The sequence below is a fragment of the Oncorhynchus clarkii genome, chromosome 2 (genome assembly GCF_045791955.1).
Source record: "Oncorhynchus clarkii lewisi isolate Uvic-CL-2024 chromosome 2, UVic_Ocla_1.0, whole genome shotgun sequence".
NCBI lineage: Eukaryota > Metazoa > Chordata > Actinopteri > Salmoniformes > Salmonidae > Oncorhynchus > Oncorhynchus clarkii.
The window spans coordinates 66086736-66110213 of record NC_092148.1 but is presented as its reverse complement, the minus strand read 5'-3'; the positions used below and the strand labels follow the sequence as shown (position 1 = coordinate 66110213).

Below are 23478 nucleotides of genomic sequence, written 5' to 3'. Positions count from 1 at the left end.
TCCTTCCAGTATTTTTCTTCTTTGGACTTTATATGGCGATTGGCAGCCAACTTTCCTAATAAGGTGTATTACCACGAACGACCGACCTCGGTTCATCTTTCAATCACCCACGTGGGTATAACCAATGACGAGATGGCACTTGGGTATCTGCTCCTATAAACCAATGAGGAGATGGAAGAGGCAGGACTTGCACTGCGTTCAGCGTCACAATTGGAACGGACTTCTATTTTAGCGCTTGGCAACGCAGACGTTCGTTGGCGCGCGTGAGCAATGCGGGTGCAGTGATTGAATAACATGTATATGTAAATTCATTTTGCAACATGAGCGGTGTGGACAGCATGTTAGGATTTATTTTTATTTTTTTCTGAACACAAATTTTCTTTGTTGAAAAGCAGGGATTCAACCTGATCTGGAAGTTGATCAGATTTCTGCAGCATTTCCATGGTCAGGCCTTACTGGGCACATAGGAAAAGCACAGGGACATTGGGAAACGTGAGCTTGAGGTTTAGGTGGAACGATCTCCTGCTTGATAACCCAGTGACAAAAAGCATAAAGAGTCTTTTACATGGTTGATGTCCTGTTGTCTTTGAAAGATGGGAAGTGCTAGACTTCGGAAAATTAGAAACATCTATCTGTAAGGGGAGTCTACTTGGTATTGTCCCAGTACCCTAAACTATTATGCTGTTTCTGTTGTTTATGTCACTAAGAAAATACTGTTAAATACTCTTGAGCCCTAAGTGTCTCCTGGGGTATTTTGGCAGTACTATACTATGTGGGGGTGGGGAGGATCCTGACCTTCGCTCTAATTTTCCCTTCCCAGCCATCTGTCTATCAGCCCCTGGGATACTCTATGGATTCTGGGATGGTTTAAACTTAAGAGTTTTAATTCAGCCACAGAGGTCAGTGACACTCCCAATCCCCCAGCCCCCCTGTTATGTCCGAGCCGGTCGGCCACCCAGGGTGATCCCCACAGGGCTGCATGGTGTAGGGCTGTCCCAGGTCAAGGTGTTCTCCAGTCAGTGTGTCAGTGTGTCTCTAGTCTATCTAGCACTCTACACTTGTACATGTGTGAAATAGGACAAATATAAGCACCCACCAAATAATTCTGATTATTATTATTACAGTAACTCCTAGCCTGAGATCGCTGTGTGTCTATGGCCTCATCAGGCCAGTAAGGTGATCAGCTCTGCTGTGGCTGACTGGGGTTAAGCAGTTTACAGTAGGTGAGGAGATTACATTGCTAATTATCTCCATCTCTCTAGGCTTCTTCCTCTTCTCTCTCGGGCTCTCTCTCTACCTCGTTCTCTATTCAACCTGTCAGTATGGGCCAGCAGTGGAAACTAATCCCGCGTCTACAAGATAAGGCTTCATTATTCTCAGATTAACAAAGTGCCCGTTGTGTTTCCTGCTGGGTGAAGTCTGGCAGGTGGAGCAGGCACCAAATGATGGGGTCCAGCTGTGGGCGTGGCACGCGGTCAAATGGGCAGCCCAGAGCTATGTAGGTGGAGGAATGCTGCCTGTTAGGATGGATTGGCACTCGTGGGTCAACCAACACTACCTACATACTGCACGGTAACACGAGGCGGGCTAGCGTGGCACTTTACTAAATTGCTCCTCAAAATCATTGAGCCTGTCGTCGAGGGGGCACCGCAACAGAGATTCCAGGAGAATGGATGATATCAGGTGTCATGCTAATCATACCGATTTAGGTGGGAGGGAGCAAAAGACAGATCACTGAGATTGCTCATTGTATGAGCTGCTGTAAGGACATTATTCAAACGTGCCTTTGACATTCTTGCCATTTGTTTAAAGCGGGCTTAAGACATGCCTTATTATCTGTGTTACAAAGCAATTGCATGCTCATTACATGAGCAGTTGACTGAGACTATTGTGAGAAGTCGGTAGGATGTTCATAACTTCAGATCTGACTGTTTGGTTGAGTGTGTGTGGTGATTCGAATTAGAATGGAATGGATTCCTATCCTAAAATCATCATTATAAACTGGGTGGTTCGAGCCCTGAATGCTAATTGGCTGAACGCCGTGGTATAACAGCCGTGGTATATGTCATACCCGTATACTACGGGTATGACAAAACATTTTAATTTACTGCTCTAATTACGTTGGTAACCAGTCGATTAATAGCAATAAGGCATTGCTTCGTGCCTAACAGCCCTTAGCCATGGTATATTGGCCATATACCACACCTCCTTGGGCCTTATTGCTTAAATATACACGGAACAAAAATATAAACGCAATATTTAACGTGTTGGTCCTATGTTTCATGAGCAAGGTACTAAGGAGTATTTCTGTCTGTAGTAAAGCTGTAGGAACAACTCATTCTGATTGGCTGGGCCTGTTTCCCCAGTGGCCCAGTCATGTGAAATCCATAGATTAGGGCCTAATGAGTTCATTTAAATTGACTGATTTCCTTATTTGAACTATAACTCAGTAAAATCTTTGAAATTGTTGCATGTTGCATTTATATTTTTATTCAGTATAATATAATTCATAATATATTATCTTCTAACAAATTAAATGCATGTTCTACATAAGATTGAAAATTGTCTGCATATATTTGATATGTTGACATTTACAGCTAAATGTGCCTTTAGATCCATCTCTGTCCTATGGGTTTGTGAAGAGAATGGAAGCAGTCGACAGCTGTTTTTCTCTCTAATAAGATTAAAGAAATGAGGGATGTGCCCTTTAATCTGCTGGATAAGAGTGGCAGCCACCTGGGGACTGGCCTGTCTCCCCGCCCCCCCAGCTCCCAACATGGATAATGACATTCTGGGTAGGGCAGCCTCCACTTACGCATGGAGTAAAACCAGGGTGCTATGGTTGACAGGTTATTATAGAAACATTGTGAAGATGGTGTTTGCCTAATCCATTTCGGGCTTTGCTTTTGTAGCCTATTATTTACAAGTTATTTAATAAATTACTGACCTTCCCTTTTTTGTCATCATTCATCTTCCATTTAGTAGTCTGTGTTTTAGGACTGCTCTCTTGCTCCCTCTCCTCATAATTTCTATGTCTTATAGATTTCCGAGGCCTTTTCATGTAGGACGATGTCAGTGTTGTAACAGGATCAGCCTACCCTGTCATTTTACCTTCCCTATGGTTTGACACCCTGTCTTGTTTAATTCGATAAGGACACCTTGCATTCCATCACAGTAACTGAAAGAATCTTAACCTGAAATGGCTTTTCTCCCTTCTGAGTCAGGCATGGGAGTGATAATAGCCTGGTTTCATCTCTGTACATACAGAATGAACACATTAAAAGCAGCACAGCATCAGACTGAGAGGAAAGCTACTATTTCATTCCATTGGTTTGCAGTGTTTGCAATGGTGGAATTCTGTCACTGAAAAACTGACTAATGGCTGAATTACTAAATTATGGAGAGAAAAAAATAATAATTTGAGGCAGCTCCGGTTCTGGTCGGCTGCCCAGAGAGCACAGTTTGGTGGGGTTCTCACGTTACTTCACTTTAGCCCAATAGAGGCTGTGTTATCATTCCACTCAACCATGATGGCTGCCTTCTTCCACCCACTCCATTCCAAGACTATTAATGGACAATAGAATTAATGTGGCATTTGTGTTTTTGTGCATTCCTGGAAAACAGATCTTATTAAGGAGGTGTTTGGCAGAAACAGGGATCAACACACCAAATCATGTTGTTTTGGTTTGCATTTTCTCAGGAATTTGTGTTTAAAATGGTGACGGAAAAGATCCCAACATTTTATTTGGCTAGAATGCCCATACACATACAGCATATGATACTCATATAGTAAGGTGTTTAAAAGTTTTAAGCAAGCAAGCAAACCCCAGAGTTCTTAACCAGACATTGATGGGACTATTTGGATACTTTCCCATTACTCACAATGTAATACTTCTCACATTATCACCAAATTCTATGTCTGACAGCTTTACACTACAATGTCAATAATGATATAGAACAAATTACAGATATCCCCACTAGCATATGAAACAAGATGAGTAATTTTGGGCATGAGGAAGTTATTGACAGACCAATCAACCTAGGCCTACATCAGTCTCTGCTATATTCTAAATGCCAACTAGGTTGGAGTGGAAATGCGTTGCAGATGTGAATGTTGCGGGAGATATCAAAATGTTTACCAGTTGAAATAAACATATCCTACTCTAGAATAGGAAAGCCAGATTCCATTCTTCCTCAGAGCAGATAGGACACGCCACTCTTCTATTGGCTAAAATATACAGATGTCAGAAAATATTAAGTGATGAAACAAGGGGGCGCAGCAGTCAGAGCAGAATTATTCATCAGTTATCTGTGGCATGAATCCTCTCATAGGGTTTGTTTAAAGCAAGCATAATACAGAGGCCTGCCTTTAGGCTCTGAGCTGAGGAGCTGCTGAGAGGAATGGCCTTATCGCCACAGAGGAAGCGCTGCAGGATCAGACTCCAGATTGGACTGAATGTGATTTGCACCGAGCTCCACTGGTTCTGCAGATCTCTTGTCTTATTACTGTCCCTAGCTCTGGATAACCAGTTGACTAGTAGTGAGGGGGTAGAGCTATAAGTATACTGAACAAAAATATAAACGCGACAAGTGTTGGTCCCATTTTTCATGAGCTGAAATAAAAGTTCCCAGAAATGTTCCATACACACAAAGTGTCTCTCAAATGTTGTGCTCACATTTGTTTACATCCCTGTTAGTGAGCATTTCAATTTTTTTCCAAGATGATCCATCCACCTGACCGGTGTGGCATATCAAGAAGCTGATTTAACAGCATGATCAGTACCTTGTGCTGGGGACAAATAAGGTCACTCTAAAATTTGCAAGTTTTGAGGGAGTGTGCAATTGGCATGCTGACTGCAGGAATGTCCACCAGAGCTGTTGCCAATGAATTGAATGTTAATGTCGCTTTAGAGAATTTGGTAGTACATCCAACCGTCCTCACAACCGCAGACCTCGTGTAACCACGCCAGCCCAAGACCTCCACATCCAGCTTCTTCACCTGCGGGATCGTCTGAGACCAGCCACCCAGACAGCTGATGAAACTGTGGATATGAACAACCAAAGAATGTCTGCACAAACTGTCAGAAACCGTTTCAGGGAAGCTCGTCTGCGTGCTCGTCATCCTCACCAGGGTTTTGACCTGACTGCCGGTCGGCGTCGTAACCGACTTCAGTGGGAAAATGCTCACCTTCGATGGCTACTGGTGTGCTGGAGAAGTGCTCTTCAAGGATGAATCCCAGTATCAACTGTACCGGGCAGACTGTGTGTATGGCATTGTGTGGGCGAGCAGTGTGCTGATGTCAACGTTGTGGACACTGACCCATGGGGACAGTAAGGTTATGGTATGGGCAGGCATAAGCTACGAACCACAAACCCAGTTGCATTTTATTGATGGCAGTTTGAATGTGCACAGATACTGTGACGTGATCCTAAGGCCCATTTGTCACGCCATTCATCTACCGCCTTCACCTCATGTTTCAGCATGATAATGCACGGCCCCATGTCGCAAGGATCTGAACACAATTCCTGGTAGCTGAAAATGTCCCAGTTCTTGCCTGCATACTCACCAAACATGTTACCCATTGAGCATGTTTGGGATGCTCTGGATTGATGTGTACGGCAGCATGTTCCAGTTCCAGCCAATATCCGGCAACTTCACACAGCCATTTGAAGAGGAGTGGGACAACATTCCACAGGCAACAATCACCAGCCTGATCAACTCTATGCGAATGAGATGTCGCTGCTGCATGAGGCAAATGGTGTTCATACCAGATACTGTGTTTATGATCCACAACCATATTTTTTGTTTTTAAGGTATCTGACCAACAGATGCATATCTGTATTCCCAGTTAAGTGAAATCCAATCCTAATTTATTTATTTCAATTGACTGATTTCCTTATATGAACTGAAACTCGATAAAATCTTTGAAAATGTTGCATTATATATTTTTGTTCAGTGTAGTTGATATGACTATGTTTCTGAATTCTGCTTACCTACTCTTACATAAATGACAGTATATACTTTCAACCCTTCAAAAGATAAAATTGTGCCCTTAAGGAACCACACATTTGGTGGAGTGTGTTTTGGTTTCCTGATTACTTCAGATAGCCATGTCAATGCCTGGGGATGAACACCTACACTGTAACACTAGTGTTGAAATTTACCTTGAACTATTTAGTTTGACTTCTGACAAGGGATTCATCTGGTTCTCCCTCTGTATTTCACTCTCTCTCCTCAGGTCCCTATGTGCTGCTGTAAACATATACTTTCTGGCATGCTCTCGCTGCCACCTCAACTGCTCCTACGTTCTATTCAGCAATAAGGTAGCCTCCCTCATGGACCTGCTGCTGCATCAGCTCACAGTAAGTGTCTTTTCACCACACCATAAAAAACATCACTTATTACTATCATTATTGCTATGATGGCATTACATTAAATGTATGTTCACTTAAACAACGCATGTATTATTCAAAGATGTTATTTGTATGGAAACGTAAGTCCCTGAACGTTGTGTAATACTTCCGAAGGTTGAATGGCATGATCAGAACTGTAGATCGTATTCCCAAGGACCAATCTGTTTAATGAATCCCTCCCAATGTCTCTGTCTATGTAAATTCTCCTAACTATATGCAACACTGTGAGTGCTGAAAAACCATGGCCACATCGCCAGCATTTGTTCCTTCCTGGCACAGTGTTAATAAAACACAGAGACCCATGCTACAGTACAAATCCTGGCCCTGCCACCACCTCAGCCTCCACCTCAGCCACACAGATACTTCTGGGCTTTAGGGAATGAGAGACTGAAGCAGGCAGTATGGTGGATGGGTTATATGTCAGTCCAAAACCTTTAGCACTCTTTCAGAGACTGTAAACATCTAATGGTGGTGACTGCACAGACCGGACAAGGCAAAGACATGGGCTTTACTACATGCATGAACTCTATTGGGGCTTCCTTCTCCAGCCCTGACTTCCAATTCAAAGCAGTCATGTTTCCTGAGGGCACGGAGGGGGAGGTTAGTCTGTATGCTTCAGATTATATAAAACGTATATCCCCACAGCTGCTTTGACAACTGACATGTTAAACAGGACAACGTTAACTTATTTAGACGTCTTGGACACTGACGAACATGGGGCTCATGAATAGTCTGTGTAAGAACGTGTGTGTGTGTGTGTGTGTGTGTGTGTGTGTGTGTGTGTGTGTGTGTGTGTGCGCGTGTGTGTTTGTGTTTGGAAGTGGGTGGAGGTAGAGTGCCGGCGTCTGTGCTTGTCCCTCTTTAATTCGATTTGTGGAGAATGTTGGTGGATTTACTAACGCTGTCAGCATGCTGCCCTAACCATTCATTTAAATGAGATGGTTCAGACATTTTACCTGACCTTCTCCTTATTTCTAAAACTAAACCTTAACCTCAATATACACACACACATGCAAAAATGTCACTGAACTAAAAGGGGATATACACTCCTGTCACCAGAACACCATGACCTGAGTCTTTATATACCCTGAGACTCTTTTAATATATCTTCATAAACATTTCTTGGAATATTTCAGATGCTTGTGCTCTTCTGGTAATAAAGAGTTTGGGATAACTAACATGAAAATATGACATTTTTAAAAAGTCCACAATCATGTCAGAGGAATCAGTATGCTGCAATTTCTATCAGCCCGTCTATGTATATGAGGCATGGGTAAGGGGAGCATTTGGTTTAATATCACAGATGATGGTGAACACAGAACACAATCTCATTATCCGGTTGTCTTTCCTTGTTACCAGGGAGGGAATACCTCTGAGACCTCTCATATGGCAGCAGCAGTAGTCTGGCACGGCAACAGTAACCATGTCACACTGACTGTTAACCACTGACGTATGACCCACACCTGATGAATTATACAATAACACTTGTGCTGTTGTTTATCCCATGCCGTATCAGGATCCCAACCAATACAAATGGCCTTGGCCTGTGTTGTAAAAGTCAAACTGAGGTTGCAATGAGCTGGTCTTCTGTTGAACTCTGCTGTTGGTGGATACTGTGACTGCCTGGGACACTGTCAGTTTTGCACATGATCGATCAATGTCAAGATTCCTTTTTTGACAGAGGACTTGGCAAGCTGACAAGGACAAGCCAAGGCTGTATGTGATACAAGCTAGCTCGAAAGAGCAGGTATAGAGCTACTGGTACAGACTGTACTGTGACATAGAGGTTTACGGAACTCTTGACTGACCACACTGTCTTTTTCTCAGCTGTTCGTCCCAGATGAAGACAAGTCCATCTTTGGTCGCAGTGTGAACAAGCAGGTGTTTGAGGGGCTGACCACCGGCCTGCTGCAGACCAGCGCTACCATCCTGAGTCTCATTCTTCCCTATGTTCCCGAGTGTGGCCGCGGAGACGCCCCTCGCATCCTATCACCAGACACCAAGACCAAGACCTCCCCTATGGAGCCATTCAACACCCGGGCCCATGACCTCATCAGGTAAGCTCTTCCTCCTCTCTCTCAAACCACACATTGCGCTACTACGGCCCTCCTCCCTGTCACAACACCTCTGTCCTATCTCTACTTTCTCCTTTAGGGTTGATCTGGGGAACCACTGAAATTAAGCCAACTTACTTACTATCAGAAATAGCCTTTATTTGAAAAGATTACTACAAAAGGTCAGCTCCCTTAGAAAAGGTCAGATAATGTTCTTGCCAGGGGCTTGGAGTGAGGGTGAGAGAGGGTGTCCTCTGGCATCTGTCCAAAAACTACTTTTCACACGTTCTGGATCAAACTCCTCAGCAAAGTAATATGTCATGTTTTTTACTTGAGGCAACATAAACAAAGAACACTCCTGAAAGTTTGCAACATCCTCTTGAGCGTGGCCTTTGAGTAGCAGGGGCTGTGTCTGTCCAGGCACTGTGGGGCGGTGAGGAAAGGCAGGCCCAGACCTTCGGGTAGAGTGGAGTCTTCACATCATCCCTCCCACAGCCAATGATTCATCTGACCAGAGCAGCTGCACCAGGCCTAACACTCATACTATGACCCAGTCGTAACCCTGGAGACAAGGGAGAGCCTGAGAAAAATGGTGTCGTCAGACTAGTAATCCCTGCAAGCAATGAAAGATTTACCTCCTCTGCCTCAAATTATGTATGTGATGGTAGGGAGGAAATAAGATCAAAAAGATGGTAACTTCAGCAACACTTTTTTTCCCCATTATGGTGAACTGTAGATCACACAGAAAGAGAACATCAGCATTCCCCTTCTAAGTCTTCATTTCTCATTACCAATCACTCACCAGGCTTTGTACCATACTTATCTCCTACCAGTGTCAGAAACATACAGATGCATGTAGGTCATAAGTTGAAACACACACGGGCAAGACTGAACAGCTTTTCAAACAGACTTTGGACTAGGCATTGTGCACAACTGTGCGTGGAAAGCTCCTTTCAGCTCTAGTGAAGTTGTGGAAGAGGATGAAGTCATAACAAGGGGCCGTGGTTCAAGTGTCAGATGACCTATTGTGGAGGTTGAAAAAATAGGAATTACCTGCCTTGAGGAGCCCATTTTGATTGACAGTCCCAACAAAAAAAGGTATGCGAACGAGGGAGCGAGTTGAGGGAATAAGCTAAGCGGAGCCCGAGAGGGTAAGGAATGAACTCATGTAGTGTAGAACAGTGGCAGGCTTCCTGAATCTGGACTGAACTATCTGGTACATCTGGGAGGTCTTGTGATTGACTGCTGAGCCTCCCTGTCGGCCCCTATAGTGGGTAGGGCTGAGTGGGGTGGGAAAGGCATACCTGAGCTGTGAGGCAGCCTCAGGTCAGTAGACAGTCAGGGGCCTAGCTCTGGGCTGGCACAGGGGGGCACAACCACCTTCTAATGACTTATTGGAGTCAGAAAAAGTATGAAAATGTATGCTCTGGATAAGAGCATCTGTTAAATTACTCAAATGTAAATGTAAGGATGCTGTTACGAGTGATTTTGTTGCTGAGATAGTAGAGGGAACATGATCATGAGACCTGTCATTGGCAAGACAAATTGGTGATATCACACTAATAATAGGGAGTATAGAGGGCTTAGATGAGAGATCACATTTCAACTGTGCTGCCGGTGATTTGCACTCAGTGAGGGCCTTTGTTAGGATAAAACATATGTCACAGAGACACTTCTTGAATGACATCAAATATTTCATTGTGAAGGTTTAGTAATTTGTTGTTTATTTCCTGTGAATTTACTTTTATCCTCCTTTTGTGTTTGTCCCTCCCTCAGTTATGTGGTGAACATGGGTCTGATTGACAAGCTGTACGGCTGCTTCCTGTCTGTCCAGGGCCCAGTGGACGAGAGCCCCAAGATGTCCACCTTCCTCCATCAGGCTACCGCTCTGCTGCACGCCATGTGTAAGCTGTGCTTCGCTGTGACTGGCCGGTGGGTGGCAGCCGTCTCCCTTCCTCTATGACATCCCTCTATGTCTCCCTCCTCTCCAGACATCCCTGTGAAAAAAAAATAATCAAATGTTATTTGTCACATACACGTGTTTAGCAGATGTTATTGTGGGTGTAGCAAAATGCTTGTGATTCTAGCTCCAACAGTGCAGCAATATCTAACAATTTCACAACAATAGACACAATTCTAAAGTAAAGGAATGGAATTTAGAATATATAAATATTTGGGCGAGCAGTGTCAGAGCGGCATAGACTAAGATACAGTAAAATAGAATACAGTATATACATATGAGATGAGTAATGCAAAATATGTAAACAGTATTAAAGTGGCCAGTGATTTCAAGTCTATGTATATAGGGCAGCAGCCTCTAATGTGCTAGTGATGGCTATTTAACAGTCTGATATCCTTGAGATAGAAGCTGTTTTTCAGTCTCTCGGTCCCAGCTTTGATGCACCTGTACTGACCTCGCCTTCTGGATGATAGTGAGGTGAACTGGCAGTGGCTTGGGTGGTTGTTGGCCTTTCTGTGACATCGTGTGCTGTAGGTGTCCTAGAGGGCAGGTAGTTTGCCCCCGGTGATGCGTTGGGCAGACCACACCAACCTCTGGAGAGCCCTGCAGCTGCGTTCGGTGCAGTTGCCATACCTTGCGGGGATGCATCCTTCCAGGATGCTCTCAAATGTGCATCTGTAAAAGTTTGAAGGTTTTAGGTGCCAAGCCAAATTTCTTCCGCCTCCTGAGGTTGAAGAGGTGCTGTTACGCCTTTTTCACCACACTGTCTGTGTGGGTGGACCATTTCAGTTTGTCAGTGATGTGCACGCCGAGGAACATTTGAAGCTTTCCACCTTCTCCACTGCGTTCCCGTCAATGTGGATAGGGGGGTGCTCCCTCTGCTGTTTCCTGAAGTCCACAATCATCTCCTTTTGTTGGCGTTGGGATGAGAGGTCATTTTCCTGGCGTGTCACTCCCAGAGCCCTCACACATGGCAGTTCAGAAATCTAATGGCAGGCGTGACTCACTATTGAATCTTTTAAGTCCTCCGTCCCATAAAGACTGGTTGTTGGAACCCAAACAAATACACAGCCTATTTTTCAATCGCACTCAGTGGTTTCCTTTAGTCTGAGCGCTGGCGAGGCCATCGTTACTGTTGATGGAGATAGGCATCTACTTGACTCCAGTGCTCTGTCACTCACCATAAACCCTTGCCTCCAGCACACTGGGGTAAACCCACCCACGTGTGTCACTGTGACCACCCCCAAGAGAGCCTCAGTGGCGCCGCTGACAGAGGCTAAGCACACAGACTGAGACGCAATACTGACAAAGATAGCATGACCCTTAGTAGAGGTATTCTGCCCTGCTAGTTAGACACGCGTCATATGGGTACATCAGATCCCTTTAGTATCTGTCGTGTCACAGTTTTAATTAGGACAGATGTATTTTAGCTCAAATATTTCAGGTCTGTTGTCAAAACCTGGCATAAGTCAGTATCAACAGGACTGATTTACGTACAATACTGTAGATGCTGTTCTGCTAGTATACCTCTCCCCTCCAGCTGCTGTGTTCTGTAACAGTGCCCAGCTGCTTCACACCAACACGGGGAGTACTGCTGAGACTGTCACCTAATATCTGTGAGAAAACACGGCACCATAACTTTAATGAGCGGACCGAGCGATGTTGTGTAATAATCAACACCCTGCTAATCCAGCCAACTATCTCCATTCTTACCCGTTCCTCTGTGTGTTCATGAGATTATACTGGAGAGAATGCATACTATGGTCCTGGAATATTTTTGGTCATGCCAGTTGCTGTGTCAAGGGATTTAATTGGCATTAGAGACCATGTACTTGCCGAGCTACGAATTTCCACACAGAGCTGTTGGCCAACATCAAGTAACAGCATGTACAGTGGGTTCCATCCAGAGGTCAAACGGCCTCTTCTCTGCCTGCAAATCACAGCCTGTGCAGCAGGAGTATTCTTAAAAATTCCTGTCAGCGCTAGCTCATGGAACTCTGTTTGCATGCATCCTAAATGTAAAACAACGGGAGCGATTTGAGATGAGTTTTCTCTGATGCCATTGACTTTGATGTAGTGCTGTTTATCTAGTTTGAAGGAGTACATTTTGTACTCTATTTATAGACGTTTGCATTGACTGGCCTCCAGTCTCATGAAGAGGGCAGCTGAGGCATGCAGAGCAACCTCTCCTTCCAGCCAATTCAGTATTATACTCCGGTTCTGTTCTCACCTGTGATGTGTACTGAGAGGATGATGTTACCAATCCCTTTAATCTGCAGGGTGGCATCCTGGCTAAGACGCACGAACACGCTGCTTTCAATCCTGTAAGGTGTGCCTTAATTAAATGTGCCTGAATACACAGCATGTTGCCAGGAAGCTCTCTGCAGGCAAGGGCAGAGGAGCCGTTGTCAGAGCTACTTCCAAATTCCTGTGTTCACTCTGCCCAGCTTGGAGGAGCAAACTCAGATTCCGAACTGGTGAAGATAAGAGCCACATTTCTGTGTCACTGTTGTACCATTAAATAATATCTCTGGCTATGGTTGTAGTGGTAATGACCAAGCTTTTTAACCCTGATTATTCAATAATTTTCACTTGCACAGCTGAGCATAGATACCTTCTCACACACAGCCACCAGACTCCAACTTCTCTCTCTGTGTAACCAGTTAAGCCACTTGACCCGATAGGCATGCAGGGTAAAGAGGGCAGGCCCAATTATTTATATCTGAGGGGACAGCTCTGGTCTAGAGAGGAAATCTAGAAGCCACAGGGACCAGACTGCCTTCACTCTTACATCCTGGGTCTCTGGTCACTGCGGTGAGGAGAGCAGCCAACACCTTCTCAGGTTTACTGACTTTCAGCTTGTTGTCAAGCTGCAAGCTGAAGAGCTATGTTGTGAATTCAACTTCTGCTTGATATAGAATGAAATGAAAAGTCAGGATATTTTTAACTAAGCTTTTTAGTAGAAAGGAGATCTACTTCTTAGTAAGCAATAATGAGTTTGGAGATCTTGTAATGTGGAGTACTCTAATCCAATTCATTTCCCTATATAACATTTCTGTCACTATGTTCATTGAGCAGAAATGAAATGATCATGTCACATGTTTATTTATATTCCCTGTATCCTCTGCAGGTCTCCCAGTATATTTGACAACAAGCGTGCAGACCCCACAGGACTGACAACCCTGCTGCAGTCTACAGACCTGGTGGGTGTGGTGCACACTCTGTACTGCATCCTGCTCCACAGCTCCTCCCTGCCTGAGCCGGCTGCCCAGAGCCCACAGGAGCCCTACGCCCCCGGGGTCATCCAGGTGGCCCTAACAGGCCTCCGCTTCCTCAACAGCTTCGCCCTGCTCGACCTGTCTGCCTTCCAGGTATGACACACACACACACTCTTCTTCATTCTGAGGTACAATAGACACACATTCTCACACTTGAATCCCTCATCCTTCAGGTCCAGTAGATGATGTTGATTACAGTGACTGTAATCTCATAAATGATGCTGCGGTGCAGGTTTTTCATATATACTGGCCTTGCTGGTTACATAGGTGTATTATGCTGGACACATTCCACAGACTGACATTCCAAATATGGGGTCTTGTCACCTTATGGCCCCTCTGTTTGATTGACTAGCACCCCCATATCCCTGTGCACAAGCATCAAGCAGCACTGAAAATATCTCTCCTTCCTGTTCCTGGCAGCAACAAGGCCATATGTAACTGATCGGGCAGCAGAGGCCAGTTCTCAGAGCTGCTGCCATTACGACTGGAGTATTTTTCCTTAGGATAAAGCTGAACTCTCGGACATAAACACGCCTGTCCCCGTGACCTGGGGTCACCTGCTGAGGTTCAAAGGAGCCCAGTGGGTCAGCAGTGCGGATGGACCTGAGTGATTAGTGCTGTAGCCAGGGCCATACATTTTCAGCTGTGATGAAGAGAGGATGACAGCTTCACTGTGCTCTGGCAGAGCATAAACAGAAAAGTGTGAGGGAGAAAGTTGGAAAGTTATTAATTATTTTAATGCCTGTGGGTAATTAACACAGAGGCCGTTCTCCCTCGGCTCCGCCATGCTCAGGCTATTCAAAGCAGCTGGAAGTCAAAGTGTTTCAGTACCATTTTTATGAACATTTTAAATAATGATTCTTTGTGGCCTGTGAGTTGTTTTCACCTTGTGGTTCACATTACCCCACACTAGTGCTGACTAATAAGCACTACAGTGGATGCTGAGCTGCTCCCTCTTCTCATAGGCCATTTTGCTAGGCTCCAGAATCAGCTACCAAATGGGGTGGTAAGAGGGATTTCAAACTGGAAAAGTCTATTTTGAAGTAAATGTATAATATTCATAGCATTTAATCATCAACCTTTTGGTGCACATCAAAACACATTATATTCAACCTTTGCATTCATTCACTGACAGACACAATATGGACAGACACAATATGGACAGACACAATATAGGGTCAGTTTGTCTTACTGTTCTTCCCAGGTCCTAAGACTGATTACATTGGGGGAGATGGTTATGTCTACAGTATGCAGAGTGTTATATTTAGAGTGTAGACAGGAGTGAGACTCAGGTCTGATAGCAGGATTGGGCCTCTCAGGTAAGTCCTGTTGTTTAGGAGACTGTTTACCCCCTCCTCCCCACAGTCCCCAGTCCAATCCTCATCCATACACCACAACCTGATTCCAGTGGTTTGTTTCTGTGCTGACCCTGTGGTGCTCAGTCATACTGACATGTTTAATAAATACTGTCTGTGGACCACTGATAGCATCTCATCTGCAGGGGGATTGGGGTCCCTCTGGTAGGACCCCCTGGTATTGGGGCTGGGGAGAGACCCCCTAGCAGAGTCTCTGTACACAAAATCAACCAGTCTGTAGCCGCTAAAGCACAACCATCCCTCTCCTCTCTTTTAATTCAGCAAATCCAGCTTCTCGTACATTAACAGCATAGTGTTGATTTCTCAACTTTTTAGCACTATTGTTCATTTATCCAGTTAGTTTTAGTGAATGTCTCTAGCTAGCTAGTGTCTGCTTTGTGTTTGTGGTTTCTCAGTGGTGTTTAATTGCTGATGATGTTTCTGTGGTTTCTCAGTGGCGTTTAATTGCTGATGATGTTTCTGTGCTGTCTCAGACTGTTCTAGGTGCTGAGGGGCTGTCCCTTGCCTTCCGCCACATAGTGAGCTCCCTGCTGTGGTACTGCTCTCAGCTCTCCTCTGAAGAGCTGCTGCAGGAAGTCATCATCTGTGTGGGCTACTTCACTGTCAACCACCCTGACAACCAGGTAAAGGTTTTAACATACACAACTGTGCTAAAATACAGTGAGCTCCAAAAGTTTTGGGACAGTGACACTTTTTTGGAAGTTTTAGCTCTGTACTCCAGCACTTTAGATTTGAAATGATACAATGACTATGAGGTTAAAGTTCAGACTGTCAAATTACAGCTATTTTTGTACATAATACCCCATTTTACGGGACCTAAGGTATTGGAAAAATGTGCTTTTGTGTATTAAAGTAGTGAAAAGTTAAGTATTTGGTCTCATTAATAGCTCGCAAAAGACTACATCAAGTTTGTGACTCTACAAACTTGTTGCATGCTGTTAGTTTTGGTTGTTTTTCAGATTATTTTGTGCCCAATAGAATTCAATTGTAAGTAATGTATTGTGTCATTTTGGAGTCCCTTTTATTGTGAATAAGAGTACAATATGTTTCTAAACACTTCTACATTCATATGGATGCTACCATGATGACAGATAATACTGAATGAATTGTGAATAATGATGAGTGAGAAAGTTAGACGCACAAAATCATACCCCCAAGACATGCTAACCTCTCACCATTACAATAACAGGGAGGTTAGCATTTTTGGGGGATATGATATTTATGCCACTAACTTTCTCACTCATCATTTTTTACAATTAATTTAGGATTATCTGTAATCATGGTAACATCCAAAATAATGTAGGTGTTCAGAAACCTATTCTATTATTTACAGTCAGTTGCTCCAAAATGACACTGCATTACTTTTAGTCCCCTAAAATGGGGGGACTATGTACAAAAATTGCTGTCATTTCTAAACGGTTCACCCAATAAGGATGAAAATACCCTCAAATTAAAGCTGACAGTCTGCACTTCGGTCATTGTGTTATTTCAAATCTAAAGTGCTGGAGTACAGAGCCAAAACAAAAGTGTCACTATCCCAATACTTTTGGAGCTCACTGTATGTAGTAAGGTGAAGTCTTTTTTTTCATGAGCTTTGTTTGTCCGCTTTAGTGTTGATGCTATTTGTTTAGTTTTCACCATGGATCGCTTTTGGACAACTGTTCATTTCACATGTCTGTTCTGTTTCAGAAATATGAGATGAATGACAATTGGTTTGTCAAGATGAATTCAGTGTGGCCCTGTAGCAACCGTCTTTCCATATGAGGATACTTCTGTTTCCTTTATATGCTTCTGATAACGTATCATTAGATGAAGAGACGATGTCGTTTTTTTGTGATTCATAAAAAAGCAACGAGCCACCTCTTTAACGATTCCTGTGTTGCCATGTCTGTGCTGTTGGGCTGTCTATTGTCCTTCAGAGTAACGGGGTCCATTGTTCTGTCCCAGTGGAGCAGCCAGTTTTCTCTAGTGTAATGTGGGTCATGGCCTGGCACTAAGGTTACTAGTGTTGCACGGTAGACCAAAACTTCAGTCATTTATTGATACTAGAACATTAAAAACTTCAGTCATTTATTGACACTAGAACATTAAAAACTTCAGTCATTTATCGATACTAGAACATTAAAAACTTCAGTCATTTATCGATACTAGAACATTAAAAACTTCAGTCATTTATCGATACTAGAGAGAAACTGTGGCTGTTTTAAAGCTGATTTCCTGCAATTCTACACATATTGCCATGGGGCAGAGAGAAAAATGTGCAGTTTTATAGCAAAACTCATGCTATTCTACACATTTTGCAATTTATTTAACCTTCATTTAACTAGGCAAGTCAGTTAAGAACAAATTCTTATTTACAATGATTGCCTAGGAACAGTGGGTTGTTCAGGGGCAGAATGACAGACTTTTACCTTGTCAGCTCGGGGATTCAATCTAGCAACCTTTCCGTTACTAGTCCAAAGCTCTAACCACTAGACTACCTGCCGCCCCACTGAGAATGAGAATCTAACATTAACATCAATTCACTTCCCTAGTACCTTGTTTGTGATGATATGCAAACCATAATGCAAAATATTGCTGATTTCAAAGTTGATTGTCCCCAAAAACCTTATTCATTCACTTCCTCTCCCCCGCCTCACATCTCTCCCAGTCAATAGCATCTTTGCTCAAGCCTCGAACTGATTGTGTGTGTGAATGATGTCATGGGTCTTAGAGACAAATAAATTGATTGCTTCTTCAAATGTTTTTTAAATTTAAATGTAACCTTTATTTAACTAGGCAAGTCAGTTAAGAACACATTCTTATTTACAATGACGGCCTACACCGGCCAAATCGTCTGGATGCTTGGCCAATTGTGCGCCACCCTATGGGACTCCCAAACACGGCCGGTTGTGATACAGCCTGGAATCAGACCACGTTGTCTGTAGTGACGCCTCTAGCACTGAGATGAGGTGCCTTAGACTGCTGCTCCACTCGGGGGCCCTAAAGCTGAGACTCCACAGGCTGGAAATCATATCAGAAAGCGTGAAGCGTATTTTCCGCTTTGTGGACTTAGTGGACTAGCTTTGTGGACTACATTGTACACCCTAGATATGCCTTATAAACCAGTCCTTACTCCCCGTCGGGGAATTGAACCCCGGTCTCCCGCGTGACAGGCAGGCATACACACACTACTGAACAGGAGCAGGTTGTTGATCAGTACAATACGTCTCAAATTGGTTTTCATCTGTGGCCCCATGAGATTAGCCAAAACAAGCTCAATAACTCAATGCACGCACACACTCCACTCTTATTGAATATGCATTCACCTGTCTTGTGAATAGGCCTAGGCTACATCTTGATTTACCCAGTTTATCAATAGACTAGAGATTTACCATTCAAATCAATTATTTTGTAGTTAGATTGGTAATGCATAGTCTGTCTACTGGGCCCAAGAGCAGACTACAGTGTTTACAGTTGTCCGTGCTTTATTTTATTTATTTAAGTCTTTGTAAGTTTATTGGATATAGAGATGAAAGAAAGTGTGCTGAAATAGCAGTGGGCTGGATTCAAACCCATGATGCAGCTCTACATGTGACCGGAGGCAGCAGCCTTGACCGCTAGACCACCCTAGGCCACTTGCCGGGCATTAGTTATGTGAAGCCTGACCCTCAGTGCCAGCAGTTGAGCTTTGAGACTCAAACCTCTGCTACAAGGTCTTTGTCTTCACAGGCGCAGTCAACCACGCAGCAATTTATAGGCAGATTACAGATTCTAATTTCAAAGATATTTTAGTCCTAATTAAAGAATCTGCCTCCACTTTATGGCAGTTCAGCTCTCTTCTACTGCTCCTATCCAATTTAATTATTCTGATGTACGTAATTAGCATTTTTATGCCATTGTTGGATGTATTTGCATATTATATTGGATAATTGAATGAGGACTGATGATTGAATTAGGGGGTGACAGATGATTGGGCTTTGTACTTGCACAGTAAAGTTAACCTAACAGTCTGCCTGGGAGTAGCATCCTTTTGCATATTAATTTATGACCAGCGCACTTTGTTAATTTGAAATGCCCTAATGCAGTTTTTAACCTGTGACTTCCATTCAGGGCACAAGCTGCTAAAAAATGTAGGACGATCATATGATGCCTTTTTCTATATCTGCTCCAAAGTCATCCCAAAGAGTGCAATCAGCATTTAGAACTTGTTAGCAGAATTCCTTTTATTGTTTATTGTAGATTTTGATAGGTGTGAGAGCCCTGTTGAGAAAATGTGAGGAAACATAAAAAGTGATCCTTGGCGACCTCCACAGAGCTGATCCTGGCCAGTGGCACTGTTCCTGGAATGTGTCCATGTGTTGTGGGCTCAGAACAGAGCAGAGCAGGATGGATGGAATAGAGGGAAATATTTGGAGTAGTTTTAGCTTTTCTCAGGCTAATGTAAGCATTGGCAGAGCACAAAAACAGGCCGACCCGCGACCCGTGCGGTCACACAGACTGCTGATTCACTGTCGGCGGACAGGCACACCAGCCTTTGTTTATATGTGTGCACTAGAAATAATGCTGCTCATAAAACGCAGAACTTTGAAGAAGGACTTTGTAGAGAGAGAGATTCTCCCTGCTCCGAGGGTATGAATAACTCAGCCTGTCACACATAAAGCCATTGGGAGAGTGACATATGTAGCCTTGTGTGTCTTCAAGTGTGTTTTAGCTCACAGAGCCATGTAGCCATGTGTTTTCATTGTATTTTGGGAGAACCCATAGACAGACACTAAAAAGAGGACTAAATTAAATGTTTTTAACTGCCATATTGCTTGGCTCTTAAGTAAGCTCATCTTTTTCTTCCCAACCTTCAGTGATTCATTTGTGAATCATTCATGGTGGTGATCTCGAGCTTCTTTGAAATGTGGGAACAGTAAATGATGGCTGTAAGCTGTTGACATCTTAACCCAGACACCTGGCTTTGAGGTCTTAAGAAAAACTCTATCTCATTCATGGAAAATGGCCACACACGTACACACAAGCAGATTCATGCAAAGGTATGCAAATGTATCCCATTTCATGACCGGTTCCAGACTATGGACATTTCTGAGTAGGTTAATAAAATGTCACTAAATCTACTTAAATGTACACTAATTCATCCTGACACTTGCAATGCATCTACTACTCAGATGCAGTATTTCAGTTCATTATGAAGGCTAGTGTAAAATAGAAAACTGGCGGCTTGTGAACTGCAGTAGGTCCCTTCCCAGACTGACATCCCACACATCAATGTTATCTGCAGCCAGGCAAGTCCCTGTCCTTCCCATTCTGTACAAGGGCGCTTCCTCTGCCCTGCAGGCCCCAGCCCCACTCTCAGCTCTGGGCCTGTAATCCATAAACTCATGTTGAAACCGTCCCTTCAGTAGTCCATTACTGCCAAGAAACCAAATGCTCCATGCCTCCAGGGTGAAGTGTGGCTCATGCAGACCTTGGGAGCCAGCCCAATGCACTGTCTTACTATACACCAGAGTAAACAGACAGACTGGTGACTGGCAAGAAAGGGCCTGATTGTTAGCTTTGTAGATGATTTACATGCACCTTGGGTGAGTCCAGGTCTACCTAACTTTAGTGTAGTTCAGGGGGACATTTTCCCCATAAACTTCCAGATCTTTTTAGAGGTTCTGTTTGCATAATGATTCATTTGATTGTGGCCCTGGCACTTTCACAACCAATCTGCTGTAAGATCTAGAGCAGGGATCATCAACTAGATTCAGCTGCGAGACGATTTTCTGTTGTTCTTGAGTGGGTGATCAGAGGGCCGGAACATAATTACAAATAATTTGTAGACTGCAAGAAGCCCAAACAAAGATATTTGACTAAAATAATCATTTCAAACCTTGCTTACATATGTATACAATCACATATACCTCTCTGTTATGCATCAGAAGAGTTTGTAAAATATTTCCTAAATTAGAATCGCTTGGAGTTGATTTGCTGGTGTTTCTACAGTGTTTCTGCCCACAGGCCACCAGTTGGGGAGCCCTGATCGAGAGTAAGTTGACAATGTCAGTTGGCAGATGAATCTAGAATAATTACAGGTTATTTGGCAAATGCCATGTTTTTTTTGTGGTTTAGAGGAGGTACATACTCTTGGCCTGTCTCTTAAAAGCCAGGGTGGGATCTTCTCTTCTTGTCCATGTCGTCATCTGATTGTCAGTAGATGATTTCCGTAGCATTCAGTGCACATCTTCCATCAGCTGTGGGTGAGTGGTAGGTAGGTAGTTGTTAAAAGGCCCTTTTAGCATTAACTTCCCTTCCAGAAAATACTCTCTCAGTATCCTCTGATGTCATCTGCCCACCTCTCTTATCAGTAGGGCAGTTCCTTCACTAGGGTAACTTCAGTGTGTAGAGGAAGGCTTGGGAGAAGGTCTGGTTTGTGTTGTGCACCAGAGCTTCAGATTTGTGGCCCTGTTCCAAGGCTGACATATCCTGGTTCCTCTAGTTTAGGTGTCTGGGCCTGTCTAGACAGCATGCAGAATAGACTCCGCCACTGTCCACTCATCCACGATGGTCTCCCTATGTGTGGAGGGTGTCGCAAATCAAAGATATGCTGGATGTAGTTTATTCTGGAATTACAGTACATGATCGCTTTGGATCTTAAAAGTTGTCAAATCTAGCAAACTAACCTTGGTTTTTGCATGGCCTTTTTTGCCAGTGTGATGCGTGTTCTCAATTATACACTGACATCTGTACAGCATTGAACTGTTCAGCTTGGTTTCCGCTTCAACTTGGGCATTCCCGAGGTTTTGTTTGTGTTTCGGAACATTAACTTTACACACTCTTTGTTGTCGGTGTACAGCAAGGTGATTATGTAATGGAGTGTCGTAAAACAGCAGGCCTGTTTGAAAAGGCAGGTCTCTGTAGTTAAGACACACCAGAGCTACCAGGCACTTGAGCTTTACAGGTCTGTGTTAAACTGAGGCCTGATTCATGGCTTCAGACGCTTGCTGGTCCTTTTATGATGTCAGGGTTTGAATAGATACTTCCAGTGGACAGGGAGAGACTGGGCGGAGGCCTTATCCCTGTTTGGAGCGCTGCTATTGCTCTTCGCCTGGAGAGGCCTGGAAAGTTGGCTGTAGACTTGGTTTTTCTAGGACTAAGTGACCTCTGGTCTGTGGTTGCCAGTTGGCTTTGTTTTATGTCTACCTGCAGCGTGCACTTGAGGGTGGACAATGTGTTTAGGTGGCGGAAGTTGGAACACTGTGTAGTATAGCAGAGGATTATGAGATTGCTGTATGATTTGTGGGTTGAGTCTCCTTAGAGCATCGGCCCCAACACAGATACTGGCTTCTGAATCTCTGAGACCTATAACGGCTCTGGATTATGATCAACAACAAATTGTTAGTCTGCAGTGTTTGTGTGTTTTTCAATGTTCTGATGAAAGATTCCTTTACCTGGGATCTCATAATCAAATGTACGACCTTTCTCTCTGCCAGTTCCTCCTCGGGCAGCGTTGCAACGGTAAAGATTGATTTGGTGATCTAGAATCTTGTTAACTTAGCTCATAAGTCCTGCAACTTTGGCTCCTATACTGAAAATAAGCAGCTCCATTTTTGAAAACAACCAGATCTTCCTCTGGTCAGTGGACAAACTATGATGGAGCTGGAGACATTCCTTTGGTGAAAACATTACATGACAATGTGAAAATACAGGGTGTTTCAGTATCCTCCTAGTGAACCTGCATGTTTGTGAATTAATCTCTCTCATTGAGAATTTGCTTTAGTTGACTGCCAGGGGAGCATTAACTCCCCTAAAAAGGTTCTTCAGTGGTTTGTTTCTGCTGGTCAGTAAAGAATCTTTAAACAGACGTTAATAGGAAGAGGCATCTCATGTGGCCCGTTTGAACGCTGCTGTAGAACACAGCTTTGAGGAGCTTCAGCTTGAAATGATAAAAGCAATGAATTATGGTTTTGTTTATCCTACCCTTAAACCTTAAAGTGCATTATCAAAGAGAGAATGCATTGGAAGAGTATTGTTAGTGTATTCTCCAAATCTTGTAAATCCTCTTAATTTATGTCACTGTGGCCAAGAGACCTCACCCTGCCCTTCTGGTTCCTATTTCAGCTAAGCCCCAGCCCGGGTCTCTGTACCTGTAAAGCAGTTGGGTGTTTTTCCAGCCAGGATTTACTCTGGTGACCCCCCGGTTTGCCTTCCCAGGCTCTGGGGAGATGCCCTGAGCATTAGGCCAGGACCAATTCCTTTGGACCAGTCCCCCCTCTAATCAAACTAGGCTGGGAGGGATTTGGTTTTAATATTGGTGGGCCGGATGTAATCGTGTGATTGACGGGCTCTGGTAAAGGGGAGCAGGATGTCGGCCAGGTGAGAACTCCAGTAATGGTATTGCTCATTTCTTAAAGTGGTGGTGGCAAGGC

At 43.8% G+C, this 23478-nt stretch overlaps 1 protein-coding gene across 6 annotated transcripts in view; it reads left to right on the top strand.

The window, feature by feature from the left end:
• The window catches only part of LOC139372137 (S-phase cyclin A-associated protein in the ER), a 127677-nt gene that overhangs the window by 100061 nt on the left and 4138 nt on the right, over positions 1-23478 (top strand). For all 6 annotated transcript variants that reach the window (XM_071111991.1, XM_071111990.1, XM_071111988.1 and 3 more), the window contains 5 exons: positions 6240-6363; positions 8242-8471; positions 10245-10400; positions 13559-13799; positions 15556-15705. In XM_071111991.1, coding sequence (XP_070968092.1) covers positions 6240-6363; positions 8242-8471; positions 10245-10400; positions 13559-13799; positions 15556-15705 — 901 coding nt within the window. The remainder of the gene's footprint in view (positions 1-6239; positions 6364-8241; positions 8472-10244; positions 10401-13558; positions 13800-15555; positions 15706-23478) is intronic.